The sequence below is a fragment of the Typopeltis vanoorti genome, chromosome 6, assembly GCF_054136105.1.
Source record: "Typopeltis vanoorti isolate ZY-2024b chromosome 6, IOZ_Tvanoo_1.0, whole genome shotgun sequence".
In the NCBI taxonomy this organism is placed as follows: domain Eukaryota; kingdom Metazoa; phylum Arthropoda; class Arachnida; order Uropygi; family Thelyphonidae; genus Typopeltis; species Typopeltis vanoorti.
The window spans coordinates 156,220,482-156,246,895 of NC_143554.1; the positions used below are offsets into that span (position 1 = coordinate 156,220,482).

The window sequence follows — 26,414 nt, forward strand, 5'->3', positions numbered from 1 at the left end:
AGAGAAAATGAAAGAAGAGGATAAGAAGGTTGGTTCGATAGATCTAAAGCTGAATTCTGATTGGCTGTTGTGTAAAAGCTTGAAAACATACCAGAGAAATAGATTATTATTATTGTGAAAGAGAGACCTCTAGGGAGTATCTTTGATAAAAGGAATGAGCCTGCCAACAGGAATAATCAGTTAATGTAATTGTCATATTTTCGATAAAAATCATGCATTTCTGGTACATCCCAAAAGCGAGAAAATATTCTCCAGTTAAGTTTGAATGAATTCGGACTGGGTTAGCAGGTAATCAAGGCATATCTCTGGTGGGAAAATATCAAAAATATTCTCCCAAGAAGAGAAATATATTTGAAAATCTGGATATCTTATTTAGTTAGTGGGAATTAAGTGGAGATGTATCTTTTGCAAAACGAGGCAGGGCAGTGTCGTGATAGTATTTGGAATTCACTAGGTTGTTCTTATTCGATTGGAAGGAGAAACCATATGTTTGTTTTAAGGCATTGGTTATGGAAGATTTTTAAGCCTTGGAGTATTTCATCGCTGGAGGGTTTTCAGATTTAAAACAGGAATGTGTAAAAATGAGTTGTCAACAAAATCAATAACAGAATCTAAGTTAGTGACAGAAACTCATGTTTGCACCTAAGAACCAAGTGCATGGACGAAGGAAGACTGCTCTGAGATATCGATAAAGAAATCTATAGAAAGAACACATTCATCATGAAGCACGGTGAACTAGAAGACAAGAGATTTTAGAGACAAGATATATATTTTATTCGCATACATGAATAATTATAGAGGTATTTATTATTTAGCATTTGCATTTTAATAAATTAAGAACACAAACTTTTTGATATGTACCCTCAAGGGAGTGTACAGATTTCTTTGAGAGTACTACATTATTAAATTACAATAAACTTTGGGAAAACACTGATCTAGAGTGATGGAATCCATATTGTGATCATTGATTCACTGGTCAGTGGTTGCATTAGAAAAAAACAATAAAATTTTAGTATATGTAATAAAAAAATGAACTTTTTTTTGCTTCATTTGAAAGCCACCGTGTTTCCTACTCGTCGAATGGAATGGAGTTCCTGCCATTGAAAGTTGACAAACGGGAGATGTGGTTGATCAGATGAAAATAGTTTCAGAATAAAACAAAAATTAAGTTCTGTTTAATACAATCGCATCTCGTCTACCGTTGAAGTGTCAAGGCCTAGTACGGATTTATATAAACCTAATTATTACTGGGAAAGAACGATTAATCCCATCTTACTAGGCAGCAATATCTTTCAATCTATGTGTGATTGCCGGCCATTTTGAACTGGGATCTAGCGTTAATGATCACGCAATCCTGCACAAGCACTCTCATATATAATATTTCTTTGGAAATCTAAATTAAATAAATAAATGAAATTTATTGCTTGAAAGATGTTTCATACTTCAAAAATTTTCAATCTGTATTTTCAGCCTCTATTGTGACGATGGCCTTTGCCGTGGAATCCCTTTCATGGCTGTTTGGAACAATCGATACTCTGGAATTTGTGGATCCGTTTCCTGAAACTCACAGATGTTACCAGTGTCGCAGAGTAATTGCGGTTTCTTTGTGCCTTCCTTGCTTGCACATATCTTGCTTAACATGTGCAGAATCGGCGACATGCGAAGGGTGGATCACGTGTCCCAGATGCAAGAGGATAGAGGAGAGGTCAAAGGTAAATTCGTTCGCTAAAGTTTAATAGTAATTAATTTCTAGTAAGTGGCATGTTTCATACCCTTAGAATTGATCATTAATATCAGTAATTAACAACCGTCCAAATTAATGCAAATCCACACGTGAACGTAACGGGAGATTCTTAAAATCTATTTCCTTATTCTTATATCAAATTATACAGTTATTTTTGTTATGCTGTAAAATTTTAAATAAGATTAAGAAAGAAGATTATTTTAAATCTCGCAATTACGTTCATGTGCGTGTGCTTACATTAATCTGAAAACTTTAAATTGCTGATATCAATGATCTGTTTTCTCTGTGCAGCTTATAATAACGCCTTTTCCAATATATGGCATGTCTATTGTACTGCTGTCTACTTCTTGGTTACTAAAGTTTTTGCGTACTTGCACTTACTGTTATAAGAGCACAGTTGCGGGAAAAAAAAAGTTGGTAGTAAACGTTAGGGTTTATACAAAAACCGACTTTTGAAAAAAAACCGGTTATCGAATTTTCACACAAAAAAATAATAAAAATACTCTCTCACTGAAGTTAATTCCAATTTGAAGAAACCTTGAATTGATTTTTCCATGGCTCCTTCTAGAACATTGCCCTGATTAATAGTTTCTCCATCTCTGATATATTCATCACCGGAATCTGTTTCCATACAAGAATTTGGAGATATTCTAGACAATATTTTTCCAAATAACTTAATAATTTCGAGTATTGAAGTTAGTGGAAATACTCTAGATTTCTTTGTTGAAAAGTCTTGTGAATTTTGCAAATATAGCAAAAGGGTTACTAATCCAACTTGTCTTTCTTGAATTCGTACTTCTAAAGCATTTAATAATTTTGAACTAATTTCAGTCTTTAAATATTTTAGTTCATTTAACAGAAATTCAAATATGCCTTCACTTGTTAATAAATTGGCATTTCGCCGCCCTAAAACCTCAGCTGCTAGACCGAGGTACTGGTACTGGTCCCAGCACTTTAAGAATCTCCATGATTTTAGGATATTGAGCTTCAGTCCACATATGAGAATCACCAATCTCATTCAAAACTAAAACAACACATTCTTTTAATGTTATAAATCTTTCACTCATGGCCGCTAAACTATTCCATCTCGTTTGGCAGTCAAGAATCAGACTTAATTCCTTTCCTTTTTCTTGTTTTATATAATTCTGCAGAATGCTATCTCTTACGGGAGATTTTCTAAAAAATTTGCAAATTTTTCTAATTTGGGAAATTGATTGTAATTGTTAGAAAACTTAGGGAATTCACAGTCTTTATCTAGATCAAGAGACTTTAAAATATACTCGCCATAGTCATCTTCACATTCTAAGTCATCTTTCGAATCCTCGCTTGTAACATATATATCGGTTTCAAGTCAAAATGTTAACGTTCTTAATTAAATAATTAATTAATTTTTACATAATAATTCTAGTATCTAAAACCAGTTTTCTAAATTGAAAAACCAGTTTCCAAATTTTACAAATTTATCCCAAAAAACGGCAGTTTTTCAAACCGACAAGCCCTAGTAAACATAAAGATGAATCTCCGTAGCTCATTCAGTATAGACGAAGACCTTTAGTTAGAAAGACCTGGGTTCGATTCCCGTCAGTGACTTGAGGAACATTTATTTCACGTGGAAAACCGGACGCATGAACACATGGATATACGTGGATTACAGTCATGAATACGTCCCAGCTATATGCCGGTCCCGAGCCCGGATAAAAGTGGGGAGCGGTAAACTAATGGTGAACTACCCTGTAAAAATCTCATCATGCACACTGTGGACAATGCTTACAAAGCCACCTAGGGTCGAAAACAACTGAAAGGGAAAAACCACCAACGAACATAAAGATAAAACTTGTGGGAATAGTACTTGGCTACCAGATTGTGTTGAATGAGGTCAAATGAATCTGAAAAGGAAAATGTTGGAATTTGTCTTTGATAATAAACGTTAAAGAATACAGAATAGAAATATGATTAAAGAGAGCTGAAAGTGAAGATCAATTATGGTTAAAAGTAAGCAGAATATAATACACATCGAAAATATGTTGAACAAGGGGTTAATGAAAAGACTGTTTCGTGTTGATTATAAATTGTGTACAGTTCTGCTTATACTAAGTACATTGTATACTATACTTGTCGACGAGCAAGTTCGATTTGAAAAAAGGGCTGTGAAAATAACTTGTGTCGGAACAAATAGGTCATTTCACTCACAGGTATGGTTTGTCATAAACTTCCTTGTGGAATAAGGATGCACGCAAGTGCGCACGCACATGCTCACACACATACAAAGTTCATTTGATTTATTCATCACGAGACCAACGCAAACCAACTAACAGTTTTACTTGACCCCTAGAAAGCTTTTGACAATAGTATCTCGTGATATTTTATTTTAAAAAACAACAACTGGAGACTATAGGAATCAGAAGCTGTGCTCTGTTATTTAATGTCTAAATCACAAGGCAAAATTTAAGAAAAGCTGTGAAATTTCGTGCAGCTAAAATGTGATATTTCCCAAGGTTATCCTTGGGCCAGTATTATCTCTAATTTACATCAATGACTTCTGTCACCTACAGTTATCAAGTCAAGTAAATACCTTTGCAAGAAGGTATCGCATTGATATTCACTGCAAATTGTGTAAGCGAAATGCAAAACATGGTCAACACAGATGTCAAAAGAGTGACAAATTTGTTTCATATGAATAAATTTATTCTTAATGTTGAAAAAGTAAAATTTCATAATTTTTAAGCTCAGAAATGCACCTGTTAGTAAAACCGATTTTTTTTTCATCTACATTGTTATGTGATACCTCTAGGAAGTCCAAAGACTAATCGAGAGAGGACACCTACTCCATGGCTCTCCGTCTCCCCCACTCAATCCACCAACTACAACTATACCAACGCAATCTACTGTCCACCACTATCACTAGTATTTCCACAGACAATCACAAACATCCATACCCACAGCGAGATTCGAAACTGCAGCCTTTTGGCTGGAGAGCGGATACGCTAACCATTTGGCTAACCAGGCCGGCTATATTCCTACATAAATGGAATTGTAAAAGTAATCTTAATTGTAATAACTGCTGGAGATAGAACACGTGAATACTATAACCAAAATTAGGGTTGAAAATAGACAGCAACAGAAGCCACATATTATAGAAGTATGAAAACGAATACGTAAATATTAAACAAGATGCTTTCCTTAGTAGACATAAGGACCTCAAATATATGGTTCCTAAAGCAAATAAAGAAGCAATACACAAGCATTTTACTTATTTAGCACCAAAAATATTCAACACCCTACCTTTAACAATAAGAAATGAAACTAACCCAAACAAATGCAAAACTCGAATAAAAGAATATTTATTTTCACACAGAAATAAGGAAGCTCTGTTCAAAATAATTGTATAAATGATTGGTTTTTGCATATTGGTATTAAAAAGATTCTGTTGCAGGTGTAAAATGTAAAACAAAAATAAAAATATTAAATGCTGTTAACTACGTTGTTTTATTTTGTTCCTAATTAATGTTATTCAACTTTCTCTGTATACATATTAGCATGTTTCCTGTGATTTTAACAGTTTTTTTAACAGTTTAATATCATTGACATCACATATACAAGATATTTATATTAAACAATTCAAGTTATACAATTCAATTCACAATATTTTACGGTATTCAATGTACAGTATTATACAATACAATTCAAGAATTACTATAATTTTCTGTTGGTACTTACACTTATTTTTGACTATTTATTTTGTTATAGTTAATAAAACGTTTTCTCATATATGCAAGTCGAGTAAAAATACATTTCGGATGGTGTTCGTAGTTTATAATAAGTTACTTGTTTTAATGATAAAGTAAGTTAGTTTGTGTATTGATGTGTAACCAATGGAATTAGCATACTGGTCACTAGAGAAATAATTAGTGCTCGAAACAATCACTGAGAGTCGAGTCCAGTGACCATTTTATTACGTTATTATATTAGAATAATGTATATTATATGGATGTACATATGTGTTTATAATGAAAATATATTATATGACTTTTTATAACTGTATGCATATCGTAACCTGGACGAGCTTTCCTCTTACTGTAAGTTATATATGATTGTTTATAGTTTTGTACTATAATACGAAGTTTACAAATACAGTTTACAAAAATAATAATAATAATCATAACAATAATAAACGTTTTTTTAAATTAAAAATGTACGTATATTTCGTCGCCTGACTGTTTTATGTTGTTTTAAAACTTATTAAGCTTTTCGATGATTCGGATTAAGATGATTTTGTTGAGTATTTTAGCTTAATTATTTTTAACATCTAGATCGATTATCAAAAGCGCATTAATTATTTCGCAGGGTCGCAATATTTCTCTGGAATATGAGGCCGTGAAGAATCTACGAGTGAAATGTGTTTTCCATGCAAAGGGATGTGATGAAATTACTGAACTGGAGACGCTGTTGGTAAGTGTTTTTTTTTAAATTTATTTATGTTTCGAAGAGATCAACAAACTGACTGATGTTATCACAAATACTCAGCACTATAACTAGGCCGAGGAAATTGCACAGGGAGCATGAATGTCAAGGGTGGTACAATGTAGATATAATATAACGCAGTAGTATTTTTGTATTTTTCTTTTAAATATTGAGGTATGGTTCTAGGAAAAAGATGCATAAATTTAAAACTACAGCTATTCAGAAGACAAAGCAGCTTAAAATAACAAAACTAATACGAATAGCAACGTCGACATTGAAGGGTACTTTGAATACAAATGGTTCTTATACACTTATGCACAAAGTTCAAGAAATAAGCTTATATGGGGTAAATTATATATACAGTATATATTATTATTATATATATGGATATCTCCATGGAGTTAGAAGACTCATCGCGGGACACCCAAGCTATCAAAACAATATCTATCATAATTCTTCTTGAACTCATTTTCAGACGAAGCACTCACAACTGAGTCAGGAAATGCATTCCAATCATTCCCCACCCTCCAAGAGAAAAATCTAGTTCTCACACCCTTGTTAACCACACATTTCCTTAATTCCCAGGGATGACTTCTTGTTCTTCCATCACCATCACACAGCTGAAATATTTCCCTTGAATCAATCTTATAAAAACCTTCAAGTAATTTAAATGTTTCTATCATATCTCCCCTTCTCCGCCTATCAACCAACCTCTGTAATCCACAAGCTTTCAATCTATCAATGTAGGGAGCATTTTTTACACCACTTACCAACTTAGTCACTCTCCTCTGAGCCCTCTCCACCAATTCCTCATCTGCAAGGAATCCAGGCGACCAGACTTGAGTACAGTAATCCAAGTGTGGAAGTATCAATGCCTTATAAAGAGGAATAATAACCTCTTTATCTCTGGATGTTAGTGTGTTCTTCAATAACCAAGTAATCCTATGTGCAATCTTGGACACCTTAGCAATGTGCCCTACGAACTTCAATTCCCTATCCACTAATAACCCCAAATCCCTAGCCTCATCAATCTCTTGAAGTACCGTTCCATCAATATGGTACACAGCTAAAAATCTTTTAACCCCAAAATGCAAAACTTTACACTTTTCCAGATTGAACTGATATCCATTAGCCTTTGCCCATTCTACCAGCTTATTTAAATCATCGTGCAAACTTTCAACATCAGCTTGATTTCTCATTGCGCTTCCCAACTTTGCATTGTCAGCAAACAACTGAATATTTCCCTTTAAGCCATTTCCTATATCATGTATGCAGAAATTAAACAATAACGGCCCAAACACAGAGCCCTGAGATACACCACTGGTCACCTGCTTCATCGTGGACTCTTCTCCATACACTGCTTTCTGGTCTCTCCATAAGCCAATCTCATATCCATAACACCAGTTTAGTATCCATCCCCATTTGTTCTAATTTGTGCAACAATATTCCATGGGGTATCCTGTCAAAAGCCTTTGCAAAATTCAGAAGTATCACTGTGTAGCCATTCCCCTTGTCCAATTCAGATGTTACTCTATTATAAAAAGTTAATAAATTGCTTGCGGGACCGACCTTTAACAAAACCATGTTGGCTTTTATAGAATATCATATTCTGATCCACCAAATCCTGAATTCTGACCTTAACCGACTTTTCCAGTACTTTTACTACCACTCCAGAGATGGTAATTGGTCTGTAATTTACAACCAATCTTGGAGCTTTCTTTATACAAAGGAACTATTTTGCCTTCCCTCCACTCCCTAGGGACCATACCAGATTTCAAACTCAAATTAGATAACCAAGTAAGAGGAGTTGACAATTTCATTGCACATTCGCGTTACACCCACGATGATATTCCATCTAAATCAAGAGCAGCGTTTGCGTTTAAATTCTGAAATATTCCAAGTACCTTTGAATTGAAGTTAAGAAATCAGTATTCCATGGGGTATCTGTACCTCTGTACCTCTGTACCTCTGTACCTGTAGCAATAACTGACGTTATTGCTACAGGTACAGAGATATCCTGACTTGGGTGATAGACTTTTGAAAAGTGATCACTCAGTAACTCTACTATTACATCTGATTTGGTCACCTCGATACCATCGGCACCCACTAAGGTTATCCTTCCAAAGTCATTCTTCTTTTACTTGCTACATAGCGAAGGAACTCTTTGGAATCACCGCTGATCCCCTTAGCTAAGGTCTTCTCATAATCGGATTTTGCTTTTCTTACTATGCTGGTAACCTTTCTAGCCTGAACTTTGTACTGCTCATGAGTGTACAGATCACCTTTCTCCTTGTAAATTCTCCATAACGTTTTCTTTTTTTGTAGATCAAGTCTGATACTACTACTCATCCATCCTACCTTGTTAATCTTCCTAACCATGGGAATACATTCTGATATTGCCTCCCTCAGATACCTGCTAAATATATCCCATACACTACTAACATCTTTCCCCTGCAGCATTTTCTACGATGGGACGGCTGTAAGCTCACTCCGAAGCTTGTTATAGTTACCTAACTGTAGTTCCGAATATACCCCTTCTTAAGAGAGAAATCCACAAATTTTGCAACCTCCCAAGTCAATACTACATGATCACTCTCCCCAATTGGAGGTAACGAGGACACCTTTCTTATGCATATGCCCTCTGAACCTATGACCAGATCCAACACCCTCACACCACGAGTCCCTTCAGTTATGTGCTGTTTCTAGTAATTATCTCTTAGAAGGTGTATGAATTCCAATTCCCTTTTGCCAGTGATAATTCCTCCGTCCAATTGATGTCATCATAATTGAAATTCCCCATAATAATCACTAATTTCCCTGCACTCATCACTCTAATTTGCTGATGCATGAATTCAACATCGCCCCTTGCACCCTCTGGCCTATAGCAGCAACCAACTGTATATTTGGTTGCATTGGTCACTATTTCACACAAGTCTGCCTCAAATGAATTAGCATCCACACGTCTATCATCTTGATATATTACTTTCTTCGGCTGCAACTCATCAGCTGTCATCAACAATACTCCTCCTCCAGTTCTCTCTTCTATATCCTCCCTGAAATTACTGTACCCATCACATTCAATTCCAGTAACCACATTGTGCTGACAGCCACGTTTCACTAATGCCTACAACTTTTGGTGGGATTGCACTGACCAATGCCAAAAATTCCTCCCTCTTATTTCGTATGTTTCTTGAATTAGTGTACAAAAACTGCAGATTCCCTTTACTTCTTATACCAGCTTTAGAACTAATATTCATTCTACTAATTTTAGTATTCACAATAGTCCAATGCCGAATTTTATCCACTGTATTTTTAAAATTATTCCATGAAAAAGGATCAACAAACACACATTCACTGCATAAATTTCTCTTTCTTACAGTTAAAATATTCAAATTTACTTTCCCTTCCCAGTTACTTCTACTTGCTCAGAAAACAGTAACTTCCTCAAACGCTTATGACGCTCTAAGTTGAGATGTCACCCATCTCTAGCATAGAAACACACTCCAGACATCAACAAATTCCAGACTTCTTTTTTTTGCACATTCTTGCAATCAAATTATTAACTATACATTTGAGGATCGAAGTATTCTAGCATAGTGGAGGAAGTAATAATAATAATAATTTGTCAGTTACTTCCTGACGTAATAAAAGTCAAGAATTATTAATGGACTATCAATGGAAGAAAGGAGGAATCTGTTTATGTGTTTTCTAACAACTGAAGGCTGTAGTCTTTGGAAAGACAAAGTGAGAGATGCTACTACAAAGAACGGAGGTAGATGGAAGAAAGAGAAGTCAGTTTCGTAAGTTCAGCTTGACTGTAAATGGAAGTTGAGCAGAGTTGCTCTTGTTCTTAGAGTTTTGGATGAAAGTGGAAGAATGGTTATGTCAGTTCATCGGAACATTGTATATGAAAGTACAAATACTGACCACCGAATTAGAAACTCTTGTTTTACATATAGGCATGCGACTAGAATACCGATCCCCTTCAATTGCGTGCGCATAGTTTAGTGAGGGTATGGGTCGTGAACAGCCTTTGTTAAATGCTTTCGTCAAATGCTGCACACAAGAAGTTCTGTTTTTCCATACAAACCTACTCAGACGACGGCAAACTGCTTTAGGACCACAGTTACGCTTCTTAAACAAGCAATGTGGGTTATTTTTGCATTGATTAAACACCTGGCATATCTCACCCTTTGAGAAATCAGCCAGCTTTGCTGTTTTCAAAATCATCACTCTAGTCAGAAACGCACTCACAATTTATATCATCATTGAAATGTACAAGGTTGCTCTTTGTAACCTTGCAACATTGAAGTATTGCACGGCAATCGGAGATTAGTTGTGGTATGGTTGCTTGATTATAGTAGATCTGGCGGTTTCTGATAATTGGACGCTAATATATTTGTCAAATGTAAAAGAGCAATGTTCATCAGTAAAGTTTGGGACAGGATTTGAACTCAGTAAGAGGTCATTTTTGTATAGGAAGCAGCGAGCGGGTGAAAATGCCGAGCCTTGAAAATCTTAGAATAAAAACCCATCTATCATGATGGTTTCCATGATGGCACAATTTCATTTGTGCTTTATTATTTTTATTCATTATTTAAATTATCAATTCAGTTAAATTAAAATTAATCACACGTAAGAGTTAAACCAAGAGAATAAGAAAACAACCAGCAATTAGGTTTGGCTAGATTTAACTTCTGTGTGTAAATTTGGAAGTTAAACATAGAGAGTGGTTCATTCTGTTCTAGTTGGTGTCAGCAATCATCCTCGAAGCTTGTATCAAGCTGATTCAGTAATAATTACAAATTAACTGTTTTGAAGCTGCCCCCACAATACATCAGGCGTTTTTGTTGGCTGTGTATTTCCAGTTTAGCATGATGGAGCATATATACACACGCTTCATAGAAGGGTTATATACGTGTATTTGTAAATTGCTACCTTTGAAAATAGTGAAGTGCTACGATACTGCACTGGATAGTTAGGCTTATAAGTATGACTTTCCCTTTTGTTGTACTATTTAAGCAAGTTGTACTATATTAGCAAGTGTGTAATGCGTCTGTTATAGAACAGTAGGTTATTTATGATGGCTGGATATACGAGGGTGGTCTGAAAAGTTCTCGGCCTGGAGCATAGATGACAACACTATCGGCAATATGTTTTGTTCTAAGTTATACATCTGTCATAAGCATCCATGTGAAATTGCAAGGTATTCTATCAAGTAGGTTGTTTTATACAGCTGTCTGAAGCAAAAGTGTTGTGTGTATCCCTTGAAATGGATAAAATTAAATATCGTGCGGTTATAAAATTCTTTGTAAAAGAAGGTTTAATTCCAAAATGAATTCATTTGAGCTTCATAAAATTTTAGGGTACTCTTCTCCTTCGTTTTCGACAATTAAGAAATGACCGGCCGAGTTTAAACATGGCCGTACCAGCCTTGAAGGTGATCCACGTGAAGGACGTCCAAAAAGTGTAACAACACAAGAAATCATTGATCAAGTGCACGATACGGTATTGGATCACCGGCGAGTCAAAGTGCGTGAAATTGCTGAGACTATAGGTATTTCAAAAGAACGTGTAGGATACATTTTGCACGAAGAATTGCAAATGAAAAGCTTTGCGCAAGACGAGTGCCTGGCTTGCTCACAGCAGATCAAAAACGCACTCGCATGAAAATCTTTGAACGGTGCTTGGAGCATTTTAACAAGAATAAAACTCATTTTTTGCGTCGATGTATTACTATGGATGAGACTTGGATTCACTATTACACCAGATTCCAAACTGTAGTTAAAACAGTGGACAGAAGCCGGTTGTTCAGCACCAAAGAAGACAAAGTCGGTTCCATCAGCAGGAAAGGTCATGGCATCGGTGTTTTGGGATGCTAAAGGCATTATGTTCATTAATTATCTTGAAAAGGATAAAACAATAACTGGGGAATATTATTCCGATCTTTCAACCAGACTAGGCGAAAAAATTCGTGAGAAAAGACCTGGTTTGCAGAAGAAAAAAATCATCTTTCATCAGGACAATGCACCTGTCCACGAAGGTATTTTGACAATGGGAAAATTAAGGGATCTGCACTATGAATTGTTGGAACATCCACCCTATTCCCACGTTTTGGCTCCCTCTGACTTGTATCTCTTCCAAAAACTTACAATCTCTTCCTCGCTGGTAAGCATTTTTCTTCGAATCAAGAGGTGATTGCAGCTGTAGAGGACAGACTGAGAACCACTACAGGGACAGGATATAGCGCTGGATGATCGCTGGAATAAATGTATTAGATTATGTTGAAAAATAAAAATAAGTTTGAAATTATAAATTCGTTTTTTAATTGTTAGGCCTAGACCTTTTCAGCCCAACCCCGTGAACTCAGGATATTTTGCTATCGTGATTAGCTGCTCCCTTGTTATTCGATATGACAAGCAGACATTACAATATTTATACAATGATTGATCGTTTTAACACTTTAAGATTTATAAACGTCCAGTTTAGATTTCTTATTTACTTCAAATTTAGCATTTTTTTAAAGCAATTTCTTCTTATGAGTACGTTGAATACCCTTGATAAATTTATGAAATCAACTACAACTTGGGTTTTATTGTAAGAAATATTATTCAGTTTACTTAAAACTTTCCTCAGGTAATTTTCTGTTGTTGTTGTTGAAATCATACTGTTTTAGGATTATGTGGAATTTATTCGCGTGTACCTGATAAGTTTCTGAAGCAGTGAGATCGTAATTTACTTTATAATATCTAAAATTGGAATATACCTATAATCATGTATTAGGGTTTTTTTCTTAACTAGTTTTTAAATCGGAGGGATCAACGTAGTTTTTAATACGAGTGGCATCTCTCTAGATTCAAATAGTTTATTCGTTGATTCGAGGGCACCTTAAGTGATGTTTGGTCCTTTTATGGATTGATCTGGTCTATTTCAGAATAGTTCCTCTTTTGTTATGGCCGAGAACCATGGTCTTTGATTTGCCCGTGTGGTCCTAATGTAATGTCCTATTTTCTTCCAGGGAGATTGGAAGAAAATAGGACATGGTGAAGAAACAAATCATGGTGAAATTTATTTGCTGTTTTAGAGGGTTTGTTTCTTTCACAAAATTCTCTTTAATGGTTCCAAAGGCATTGGCTTTGTGGGCGGAGTCCATAGTATCCTTTTTTGTGTTCAATGGCGTTTCTGATTCTATATTCACCTTTTAGTAGTTGATCTCTTGTTTCTACAAGGCGTCCTCTCTTTATATATACCACTTACAGTTTGTGATATTCAAGAAGTATCACCGGTTCCTCATGTGATACTTAGAGTAGGCTATATTCCATACACTCAATAATGTATGACGAAAAACATGGAATGGGCTTCGAAAAAAAAAAGTATTAATATTGAACGAGAAATCACCCTACATCTTTTGCTTATTATATGATCGAGTCTAGGCGTGGAGGATTCATGTCCATTGTCATTCATCCTGGCAGGCTGTATAATTCGGGTCTGAATAATACCGTATGAGTCAAGCAGATCCAAGAAATCATGCCAAGACCTCTATGCCAGAATACATCACCAACTGTGAAGTTGAGTTCGAGGTATAATGGCTGGAGTTGAAAGACACAGACGGTATGACTTGGATCTTCATTAAAGCTCCTGGAAGAATGAATCAAACGATATACAGTACTTTCTATATATACAATACCTTCGAATCCTTTCTATCTGCTGCCAAGTTATTTAAATTTTTGTAAGAATTCAAACCACTTATAGGCTTGATGTTTGTGTACATTTTTCTTGGACATCCCAGTGGTGCATCGTCCTTTCTGTTCTTTCGTTTTGGAGTCAGGTGTCCTTATTCGGATACCCAAGGAATTCTTCCGAAAGAGGTAAGAATTCTTATACCGAATTTTCATATCGCCTAATTTGAGGAAATCTTTTAGGAGGCATTCTGTATATGTGTCCATAAAACTATAAAGGTTTTCTTTGATTCATGTTATTGTTGAAATATATCAGTATAATTTTTCTCTAAACTCCTGAAAATGGTTCAAATTACCTGATATTATCACAAACCGATAGCGAGCATGCCTAGAAAGGTATAAAGTATGAATAATATCAATTTAAAGACCACATGCTCTCGGAGTTGTATACAATTTTGTTTTCTATGAAATATAGCACTGTCCCAATTGCTGAAATGGAGTTCACGGAGAAATCGAATTGCTGAAATGGAGGAATCTGATTTGTATAGGCTAAGCAAGTTTTCCAGTAAAATGTTCATCGATTAATAAATCAGTGCGAAGCATATCTCAGGATTCCCTGTTCCTTGAATGCAGACCTTTAAATCAACCTGAAGTCAATTTCTATTGAAAACCACTGTTGTACTCATCAGATTATTATAAGTTTCTCAATAGCTGTTTTTGGTACCAGCATTCAATGCAATTAAGTAAGTAAATTCATTTCTCATAAAAATATTTATTTTTGATATATTTTTAGGTTCATATGGCAGTATGTCCGTACAGAATCATCCAGTGTCCTCATTGTGGTACCCAAGGAATAATGCAGAACAAGGTACGAATTCTTATACCACATTCTCCCACTAGTTAAGAATCAGTTAAAATAAATAAATTAGTATAATTGGCCAGAAATTCTCCTAATTGGTGTTTGCAAAATCCCTACACGATTAAAAAACAACTTGAATTTAATATACACTATCTGATCAAAAGAATCTGGACACCCTCTGTAATTCTTAAACTGACTTGTAGATGTCACTACGACCTCAACTACCGGTATAAAAGGAGTCATGCAGCCGTGTGTTGTTAAGTGATAAGAAGTACGAGCAGAATGGGCAGGTCAAAAAAGCGCAGTGACTTCAAACGTGGACTAGTTATTGGTTGCCACATCAGTAAGAAATCTGCCAGAGACATTTCAACCCTCTTCAAGTTACCCAAGTCAACAGTTGATGACGTGATTGTGAAGTGGAAACGTGGCCTACCACGGGTAGGCCGCGTTTAATGACAGACAGAGACCGTCAAGCGTTGAAGAAGGTGGTTAGCCAGACTGTCCAGCCAGCACCGTGACTGTGCGTCGAGAGTTAAGAGGAATGGAGTTCCATGGTCATAGACCAAAAATTCTTCCTGTGAACGCTAAGTGCCGCCTGCAGTGGTGAAAAGAGCGACGCCACTGGACAACTGGAAACGTGTGATTTGGAGTGATGAATCATGCTTTACCATGTCGAAGTCCGATGGGAGGGTTTGGATCTGGCCAATGCCTGCAGAACGATTCCTGCAAGCGTGTGTAGTGCGAACAGTGAAATTTGGAGGAGGTGACGCTACAGTGTGAGAGTGTTTTTCATGGAATGGGCTTGGCCCTCTCGTAACACTACGCTGAAATCTAAATGCGGAAAGGTACAAAGACATTTTGACCCGTTGCGCACTGTCTACGGTAGAAGATCAATTCGGGTGATGATTATTGTTTGTATCAGCATGACAGCGCTACCTGCCATAAAGCAAAATCTGTGAGGGAATGGTTTGTGGAAAATAACGTTCCAGAAATGGACTGGCTGGCTCAGAGCGCTGACCTGAATCCCATAAAACACCTTTGGGTTGAATTAGAACGCCGACTTCGCTCCAGATTCCAACGACCCACATCGAACTACTCTGGTTACAGGTCTTCTGGAAGAATGGGCTGCCATTCCTCCAGAGACGTTCCGACACCTGGTAGAAAGTCTCCCTGGCAGAGTTAGAGCTCTCATAGAAGCAAAGGGTGGACTCACCCTATATTAATGTCTACTACTAGAAAGTGTCACAGGGAAAGTCTGGTTACAGTTTTGAGTAAGTGTCCGTATACTTTTGATTAGACAGTGTAGCTAATATAAAACTGTAATAAATGAACTAAATAATCTGGAACCTTTACTTTTAATTGTATGAGGTAGTAATAGTTTGACAAACCCACATAATATTAGGAGTAATGGATATGCTGAAGATGTGGTTGCTCATCGCTTTGAGCTTTTTTACTTCATTCTTACTTCGATACAAAAGTCTCTCCAGTTCTATGGCCGATGAATAATGGTTATGGATTCTTTGTGAGTTTTGTAAATTTTGTTTCAATGGTTACATAGTGAAAACGATTATTGTAGTTTAAAAAGTAATACTGCTGTAGTTTCCTTTGGTATACTGTAAGCTAAGCGTTGTATAGCATTTAACTGGGTAAAAATTACAAAGTAACACGTGTTGTCTGTTAATTAGATTGGCGATCACAACAAGGTATGTCCACGGATTAAAAGAAGCTGTACATTGAATGAATTCGGATGCGATTTCTTGGTAAGTCTCATGATTTCATTTTAACGTCAGTTAATTCAAATAAGTTGGAATATTTGTCTTTATTACATACAAAAATCATGACACAGTCTCTTAATTTTTAATATACGATTTGACAAATATCACAAGACGTAAAATCTTTCATGCAGTGAGAAATATAAGCACTCACTTTCCATGTATGCAAGTTACATTTAGAATAGAAGTAAAAAATACTGAAAACATTTGTAACGGAATTTCAACTGCTTTTATTTATTAAAAAGAGTTTCAATTTTCTTTTGTCACATACGTATGCAAACTGAAAAGATTGTGGCAGCTTCAGCAATGTTAAATCATCAAGCTTTAACGATGACTGTTGAGAAAGTTACGAAACAAAGTATTTTTCATCCCTCATCATTTCTCATCATCATACTTTCCCAAATGCTTAAAGCAATGTTGGAGTAGCCCATACTTAATAAAGACTAACAATATTTTATCCGGATTATAGACCCTCATCTGAATTTACTTTAGCACATGATTGACTCATGATTAAAAGCTTACCATATTATTCATGCTTAAATCTCAGCTAAACCTGGACTTACTGAAATTCCTTTCTCATCCTTCAGGGAACCATAAATGAAGTACAACAACACGAATATTTACTGAGTAATCATCTCCAACTAATTCGTACCAATCTGCGAGTTCTAAAGAAAGCTTCCATCCAGGTAAGATACGATCAATTTGTTTTCTTGTTATTTTCATTCGATTTGATGGGAAGATTTTCTATGCAAATTTCTTATTTTTAGACTGGTTATTTAAGAATCTCGATTCGAAAATGTTTTTTTTTCCCTAATTACTCAATCATGAGTTATTATCGCTGTTATGCAGTGTCATTATTATTATTATCATTATTATTTTTTATTCATATAATTTATACACAGTCAAAACAAGATTTAAACAACATTATTTAAACAGCAATTTGACTGGTGATACAAATCAATTCAGATTCTACCCAAGAATCTAAGAATAGTCTGTCAGGTAGCGTTGTAAAATATGGACTGTTTCTCAATAATGCCAGTGTTTTGTAGGTCATATGGGGTCACTTCGTTGATGTTTACTTGCTGTAAATAGTTGGATAGCTTCTTTGAAATTGCACCGATAACTATTGGGATAACCTTCAGTGTATTTAAGCCATAGCCTGCCAACTTCGATGGCCAGATATCGATAGTTAGTAATTTTTCAAATTCTTTGTTGCTAATGTTGTTATTTATCACTGAGTACTGCGATATCGATTACCCAAACCTGGATGTTCGATAATTGTGATGTCAGGTCTATTGTGTTCCAAATGCCGATCAGTTTGTATTCTCAAGTCCCAGAGAATTTTTGCTGTTTCGTTTTCCAATACAGTCTCTATTTTATGCTGCCACCAGTTATCAGAAGAAGGAAAGCCATATTTTTGCATACATGGCAATGAATTATTTTGGTCACTTAATCATGGTGGTATTTATAATCAGTTTGAGCTATCTTGCTGCTCGCACTTATTAGATGTTTTACAATCTCATCTTTCTGATCGCATAATCTGCATTTGCTGTTATTATTGATGTTCTCAATTTTTGCTTTGATTGCATTAATTTGTAATGCCTGTTCTTTAGCTGCTAGAATAAATCCTTCTGTTTCTTTTTTAATATATCTATATTGTAGTCATTGCCACGTCTTGTTCGGGTAAATTTTGTGTTCAGTATCTCTAAGAAATTGGCTATTCAAAGGTTTATTTTTACAGCGCACAAATCAATTATTTTGCTGTTCCTTTTTGTAATCGCATTTGTTTCCTGTTGCTATCAGAAGACCTTCTTGTGTAACTGCTTCAAGCATTGGCTCAGAATCATTGTCGATGTAAATTTTCAAGCTAATTTCTTCTTCTTCCACAGTTTTTCTCACTTGCAGCAAACCCACGTCCACCTGTTCTCCTTGGTAGGTACAAACGGTCACCATCACTTCGTGGATGTAATGCATGATGCATAGTCATTAGTTTTCTAGTTTTGCGGTCCAGTGTGTCCAGGTCTTCTTTTGTCCAATCTATTTTTGCCAGCTGTGTATCGGATCACTGGTATAGCCCAACAATTCATTGCTCTAATTGTGTTTAATCCATTTCGTTTTGTTTTCAGAATATTTCTAACTCTTTTGGTGTATTCCACTGCTGCCTGTTGTTTAACGTTCTAGTGGAGAATATCAGCTTGTAATATTCCTAGGTATTTATAGTGTTCGACAGCTGAAATTGCTTTTATATAGTTCTCTTGATCAAAATTAAAATTGCTAGTGTCATTAATGTTTCCTTGTTTAATAGATAAAATTGCACATTTATCTAAACCAAATTCCATTGTGATGTCCAGACTGAAAATACGAACTGTGCTCAATCAAGAGTCTATTTGCTGGACAGATTTTCCATACAGCTTCAATTCATGCATATAAAACAGACGGGAAATTTTAATATTACAATTAGGAATTTCTTATCCAAGTTTTGTTTGTTTTCTTCAGAATCTTAGACAAAGGTATCAAAGAAATGTTAAAGAGTAATGATGACAAGGAATCACCTTGAAAAATTCCACGTTTAATGCTAATTCTGATGTCTCCGAATCGTTCATTATTCACTATTAAAGTTGTTTTCTATCATTTCATAGCAGCAGCCAGAAAGAAACATGTTTTTGCTAAATCCAAATATTTGTAGTGATTTTAGGATCCAGGAGTGTGGGAGGGAATCGAATGCTTTCTTATAGTCTATCCATGCCATGTTTATGTTTGTTTTTCGTCCTTTTGAATTTCTGAGAATCATTTTATTAAGGATCTGGTCTTTTGTTCCTCTGGATTTTTGAAAATTGCCTTTTTGTTCAATCGAATAAATCTGATTATCTGATAAGTGTTGGTATATGAAATTTGCTATGATTGCAGTGAACAGTTAAGCATAGTTGGTAGGCATGCCATTGGGCAATAGTTACTTGGGTCTGCACCTTTATCTTTCATGAAGAGAAAATTCGCCAAGATATCATCTAGTCTTCCACTGAGCCTGACCTGTAACAAATAATTAAATTGTTCTGCCATCGATCATGTAGACTGGTTAGATGCTTTAACCAAATCCATGTAGTTCGTCTTTGCCAGATGCACTGCTGTTTTGTTTTTAATTTTCTAGCTTGTGCACTGACTATTTCTTTAATCAAAATGACAGTTTGCATTTGGTTTTGTTTCATTTCTGATACTATTTCCTTAATCCATGAAGCATCTTTATTGTGTTCAATAGGATTTTCCCAGATTGACTTCCAAAATTTGAGTGTTTCTTCTTTTTTCTTTTTTTTTGTTTGAGTGTGTCCATTATTATTATTATTATTATTATTATTATTATTATTATTATTATTATTATCTGAGACCTGCAAGGGAGACAAAGACTCATCTTGAGGGAGGCTATAAATTTCACCCAAATCACCCAAACTACCTGTCATACTCTCCCATTACTCCATTCACACTAGATTCACTCACTACCCCAAAAAGCAAACTATTCTACACACTCACTGCTCTCTGGGAGAATAACGTAGCTCTCACCCTTTTCTTGTCTGCAAATAAATTTAACTTCCATGAATTCCCTCCATGTTTTCTCCCCACCTTCAATATAACGAAAACTTTCAGCAGATGATATCCTATAAACACGCATTCAAACGTTTGTAAACCTGTATCCTATCACCCCTCTTTCTCTTGTTAATCAGAATATACAATACACATACTAACAATCTGTCCTCATAATCTAAATCCCATAAACCGGATATATTTTTCTCTTCTTCACACCCTTTCCACAGATTCTATATCCCATAGAACCCGGGTGACCAAATCTGCGCACGATAATTTAGGTGTTTCTTATCAAAGCTTTATAAAGAGGAAAAATGACTTCCTTATCCTTGCATGTCAACATTCGCTTCAACGTCGCAATTGTCCTCTGAGTTGTATTTGCAACTTTTTCTATGTAACCTTTGAACTTTAAATTCTTATCCACCAATACACCAAGATCCCTTGCCTCTTCAGTTTCTTATAGCACAACTCCGCTAATATAATATGCCCAGGAACTATAATCATGCCAAAGTGCATAACGTTATACTTACTAACATTAAACTGACAGCCATTTTCATTTGCCCAGATTTCCAGTCTATTCAAATCATTTTGTAATTGCCGAATATCAGTAACAACCCTGAGTGTCCTGCCTCTCTTTGCATCATCAGCAAACAATTGTACATATGATGCTAGACCCTGCCTGATTTTGTTAAAGTGTAGATTAAACAATAATGGCCCAAGGACTGAGAGTTCAGTCCTTGGGCCATTATTGTTTAATCTATTAAATCTGGCAGGTTCACACCCACTGTATACACTTTTTGATATCTGTCTGTGGACCATTCCCTGATCCAAGTCAACAGTTTATATTTCAATCCCATATTCTCCAGTTTATGCAACCACCTTTCGAGTGGTATCCTATCAAATGCCTTAGAAAAATGGAACATTATCATAGTGTATCCATTCCCTTTATCCAACTCAACCGTAACATTGTTATTAAATATAAGCAAATTGATTATATTTAATAACAATTCTGTATGCAAGTTCTTAATAACTTCTCTAAAAACTTCACTATCACACCGGAGATACTGATGGGTCGGTAGTTGGACACATCAGTTTTTGCACCACCCTTTTGCAATGGAACTATCATACATTCCTTCTCGTGAAAACTTGTGAAAAACCTAGCCAATTCGGCTGAACGTTCTTTTGGCAAACGGACTGATATTCCATCTGTCCCTATTAACAAATTCTTATCCGGGTTATGCAACAGCTCTTCAACCTCATTTTCATGAACTTCCAACTCTTCATCCAATGTAGCAGTAGCACTGTGTACCACGTTACATACACTTGTTTGATATATCTTAGCAAAATGAGCACTCATTAACTGAACAATTTCCTTAGCTTTCGAAATTCGAGTACTTTGCATTCAACAAAGTTATTCTTCCACATTCATTCTTTCTTTTGCCTGTGACATAACGATAAAATTCTTTAGGATTGCCTTTAGCTTGCATAACCAATTTCTTTTCATACTCCGATTTAGCTTTCCGCACAATACTCGTTATTTTTCTGGCCTGAGTTTTATATATTTCCTAGCTCTTCTCGCTCTTATTCGCACGATATTTTTCCACATCATCTTCTTCTTGTGGATTTCTTGCTTATTAAGGTTGCACATCTATTTCACTCCCAATCTATTTATTCTTCGACCATTAGGGATACATTGAGATACCGCCCCATTTAAGCATTTTTTCAAAGATTTCCACGCATTGTGGACATTTTCCCCATTTAGTAACTGACACCGTGGAACCAAAGATAGTATTCTTCTTAAGTTGATCAAAATTTTCACCTTTGTAATTTAGCATGTAGTCTGATTTAATCGGAGCTTTAATACAAGTAGATACTTCCCAAGACAGAACAACGTGATCACTGTCACCAGTTGGTGGTAAAATAGCCATATTCTTGACAGAGATCCCTTCTGACGCTATGAAAAAATCCAACACTCTTTGACCTCGAGTTTCGTCTTTTACATGCTGGTTGAGAAAGTTGTCTCGCAAAAATTTAATGAATTACTCTTCTTTCTTATCATGAGATTTCTCTTCTACCCAATCAATGTTTGGAAAATTAAAGTCACCGATAATGATTATTAGTTTGGTACCCATAAGACTAAATTGGCGTTGTATTTCTCCATCCCCTACAACTGAGCCTCCATGTCTGTAGCAACACCCCACCATATATTTCATTCTGTTAACCTCCACTGCACACCAGATAGACTCAAACTCATCGCTACATGGGACATTGTTATCATCATTGTTTTCTTGTATTTCTACCCTACTGGACTTTAGCATCTGATATCATTAGTAGTATACTCCTCCTCCTCTATTATCTCTTCTGTCATTCCTGAAAATAGTATGTCCGTTACACTAGATCCCACTTACCATATCTGATTCTGATAGCCAGGTTTCACTAATGCCAACAATCTTAGGCCAAATCGTATTCAATAAAGGAACGAGCTAAATCCCTTTGTTTCTGATCCTCCTGGCATTTGTGTATAGAGATAATAAAGTACCACCAGCCTATTCTTGTAATTAGACATGCAATCTGGTCTTGTTCTAGAATTTTCTATTTTCCCTCCCCAGACATACTTAAAATATCCGAACCCAAAGCTTATTTTTCCATTCCTTCGCCACATACATAACCATGATTGGAGATGTTGTATATTATAAAATAAGAAATGAAATATCCTCTACGATATATACTTATAGACCAAACACTTATGAACATTTAACTACCTAATAACGTGTTGGATCTCCTTTGGCAGAGATAACCGCTTACATCTGTATTGCCATTCTGCAGCAACTAGATAGAATAATGTCTTTGAGTTCAGTGACCGAACAAGGCACTCGGGTTGATCGGCGATTGTTACGTCATTCTCCTGATTTGAATCCCAAGCATTTGTGGGATCACGTGGACATGATCTCAGAAATGTTTGGGATTCAAACCAGGAGAATTAGACGGCCAGGGAGCACATGATTAGATATCCTCTGCGAACTGTGCTTGCACATTGCAAGCCTTATTGTGATAATTGTGATAAGTATGTCAACACATACGGATATATGTCTAAATAATCACTAGGTAAGAATTAGCGGTCAAAGTGTATTCAGAAGAGATCAAAGGACCCAGTGATGCCCATAAGAAAATCATGATACCAAGATCCCGCATCACAGGCCTATTTGTATCCAACTGAGCAGTCTGATTAGCTGGAAACAGTCCGGCGTTTATAATGTTTTGGCTCATGAGTTTAACTTCGCTTTCTAATAGTCAATATTGGTCATTACAAAACATTAAATTCCATTACTAGATAGGAATATCTCTAAGTTTGACTTTTTGTAAAGACAGCACATACGAAGGTACGAACTCCTTTTCTCCCCAACAACTATAGATTTTGGATTTTGGAATTAAATTATGAATGAATATTCACTAGTTACTACATGTTGTAACAGATTTAAAGGAAAGTCAGAAGAAATGAAATTAATTGGCGATATGAATTTTGATGAACAATGAACATGAAAGTTTCAGCAGTCAGATTATTCTCTTCTATACTGAGCCAAGAATTAAAAGGGAAAGTTTAAGAACTAAAGGAAGCTTAAACATTTTTTGGAGATGCTGTGAATGAAATGAATTTGGAATATGCATCCAACTTTTAGATAGAAGTGAAAGTTACTCCAAAAGGAAAACAAAAAAAAAGAAACTTCATTACATAAATGATCCAAGACAATTTATTTGCCTAGAAATGAAACAAGACTGAGTTTTACTACCATTTAAGTACAAGATAAAAATTACGTAAGCTCCGTGAAGAATGTCTTGGTGACCCTGCTCAATTAGATGTCGATATGTAAGCATTTGTGGATGAAGTTAATTGGTAGAGAAACCACAGGAATCTTTAGTCTAAAGTTAGAGGATAACGAATTATCGCCATGCATCCAGAAAAACTTTGGAAACTGCTTTTATCCTTTGATTTATCCTTCATTAGAAATATAACAGGTTTTATAGGAACAGGTTTTCAAATTGCAAATGGGGGTGTCATGACTTAAAGAAAAACTTAGGCTACGAAGTTGGAAAGTTATATCCATTAACTGTGTAACTTCTCCGGTCGGTTGTTCACTTTGGAGATGCAAAATCGTCCACCTTGGTATGAGATTGCCTAACTAATCTTTAGTGAAAAGACCTTACGAAGGTTCTTCGCATTAGAGATGAATTTCGAAGTGAGGTCTTTTTTCATCTGAAGAATACGTGTATACGCCACGTTCCTTTTCCCAACTGCCACAAAATTTCAAAGTTCAGAGTAATGGAAGAACTTTGAATAATACAAAGAATGTTTAATATCCTAGAACCAATGGACAGTACAATATCAGAAACGTGTTGTTGTAGCCAGAATGGATAATCTTCTTGGTCTCTTTCTCGTGATCTGTCAAACGTGTGCTCTACGAGTAATGCGTGGCAACCTGGTTAATGTAGTATGACGACTGCAAATGCTGGATGATGAGCAATACGTCACTTAATCCACTGTTCCTGTTCGTAACGTTGAATCAGAACTGCTTAGATTCAAAAGAAGTGAAAACACGATTGAATGTAATGCAAGTTTCCAACTTTGAAAAAAAAAGACGTCTGATTAAAATCTGATAAAACGATCTATCTATCTCTCCCTTCCATCTATTCAGACGGATTGGGTCTCCTCCTAATGAAGAGTCAAGGCGAAATATTGCAGCCGACACGCCACTCCTCTGCTGCATTCCTCTTGGAGGTATTCATGGCTGTAGTCCGCGTATGTTCACGGCGCAGGTTTGCCTGCTTGCGGGATGAAAAACCCTAGATAAACTTGCGGAAAAAACCCTGCCGTCCACGCTCAAGACAAGCTAACTTGACTATGGCAGATTCTTAAGCTCCTCACGTCGTCGAAGGGAATCGAACCTAGGACACTCCTTCCCCGGGCATATGGTTGCGAAGCGCGAAGCCACTAGGCTAACCGCGCGGACGATAAAAAGATACTCTTTGTTTATTAAGCCATCGGCGATCCTTTACGGAAGGCCCAACCTAATTTTCAGAACAAATAATAAAAATATAAAAATTGCAATAATTAAGTTTAGCAATGTAACTAACTGTATGATGTGTTTGGTAATATACGAGGGATGATTAAAATATCTAGGACAGAGTTATCAGTAAGGACATTAAAGCAAGTTCTAGACCAGTGGTTCCCAAACCTTTTTCACTCGTATACCCCTTTTAAACCCTTGCAGCTGCTGTGTCATATTTATTTATTATTCACGAAATCATGCAATTGTTTCATGTTAGAAAATAACTAAAGACTTCGCAGAATCCAAGATTGCCACACCTTTTGTTCGTGGTAAGAATCGTGTTCTAAAACCCAATGATGTTTCTGATGAATTGTCTTGAAGATATCAAAGATGGTTCCTTAGACATGATTTTGCTTACGATTTAGATCACTTTCACGGCGTTAGGCTTGCACTACTTTTTCGTGGTAAGAGTGGTGTAGGGAGGTAGTGCCAAATAAACGACTTCATTGCAAGTTTGACCTATTTTGTGTTTACTAAAAAAATAAAAAATAAAAAATCACTGTCCTTGATATTTTTAATTGACCTCATAGTAGAAAGAATAATTTCTTTGCAGCAATTAAATATTAACGCTGGTTTTATTTTGAATTAGAACGCCGGCCAAAGAACAGAAGAAGTGGACCAAACCCGTCAAGTAAGTTTGCTTCAAAAACACAAATCCGTATTTCTCTAGCAATTTCTATTTTCCGCCATGGGTTTTCGACTCATTCACACATATTCCTTTCAGTGAACATTGGAGTTGGAATTCCTCTTGTCTACTGTCAACATTTTGTTGTCATCAAGACATCGTACCAATTTACGACGTATGATGTAAAAGTTTTATTATCGCTCTGCTGAAGGGATTGTAGAGAGGCTTATATACAATACCATTAATTGTATTAATGGTATTGTAGAAAGCATTAATACAATTAAATGTATAAATAACAGTCGTTTCCGAATTTAGTTTCGTCTTGCAATCATATTAACCTTCCATCTTAACATTGATTAGCATTTCTAACAGTCCTATATAATATAGATGAGAAAAACATAGCAGTAGCATGACTTAATACATGAAGTACATTGTAAATAATAAAACCAAAATGACGAACGTCAGAAGTAGCTATTTATTTACCGCTAGTGAGAGAGTGTGTGTTTAACTGCTGCTTTTTCACTCGCCAATTACGCCACCTGTAGTCATTATGCTGGTGACAAGCCAACGAAAAAAATACAATATAAAAAAGCAAA

General features: G+C 35.8%; 1 protein-coding gene across 4 annotated transcripts in view; it reads left to right on the forward strand.

Annotated features, from left to right (window-relative positions):
* Positions 1–26,414, forward strand: part of LOC150106130 (uncharacterized) — a 130,715-nt gene that overhangs the window by 18,644 nt on the left and 85,657 nt on the right. For all 4 annotated transcript variants that reach the window (XM_090393881.1, XM_090393880.1, XM_090393883.1 and 1 more), the window contains exons 2-7: positions 1,471–1,712; positions 6,089–6,193; positions 14,678–14,752; positions 16,429–16,503; positions 17,103–17,201; positions 25,783–25,824. In XM_090393881.1, coding sequence (XP_090250007.1) covers positions 1,485–1,712; positions 6,089–6,193; positions 14,678–14,752; positions 16,429–16,503; positions 17,103–17,201; positions 25,783–25,824 — 624 coding nt within the window. In that variant the 5' untranslated portion in view covers positions 1,471–1,484. The remainder of the gene's footprint in view (positions 1–1,470; positions 1,713–6,088; positions 6,194–14,677; positions 14,753–16,428; positions 16,504–17,102; positions 17,202–25,782; positions 25,825–26,414) is intronic.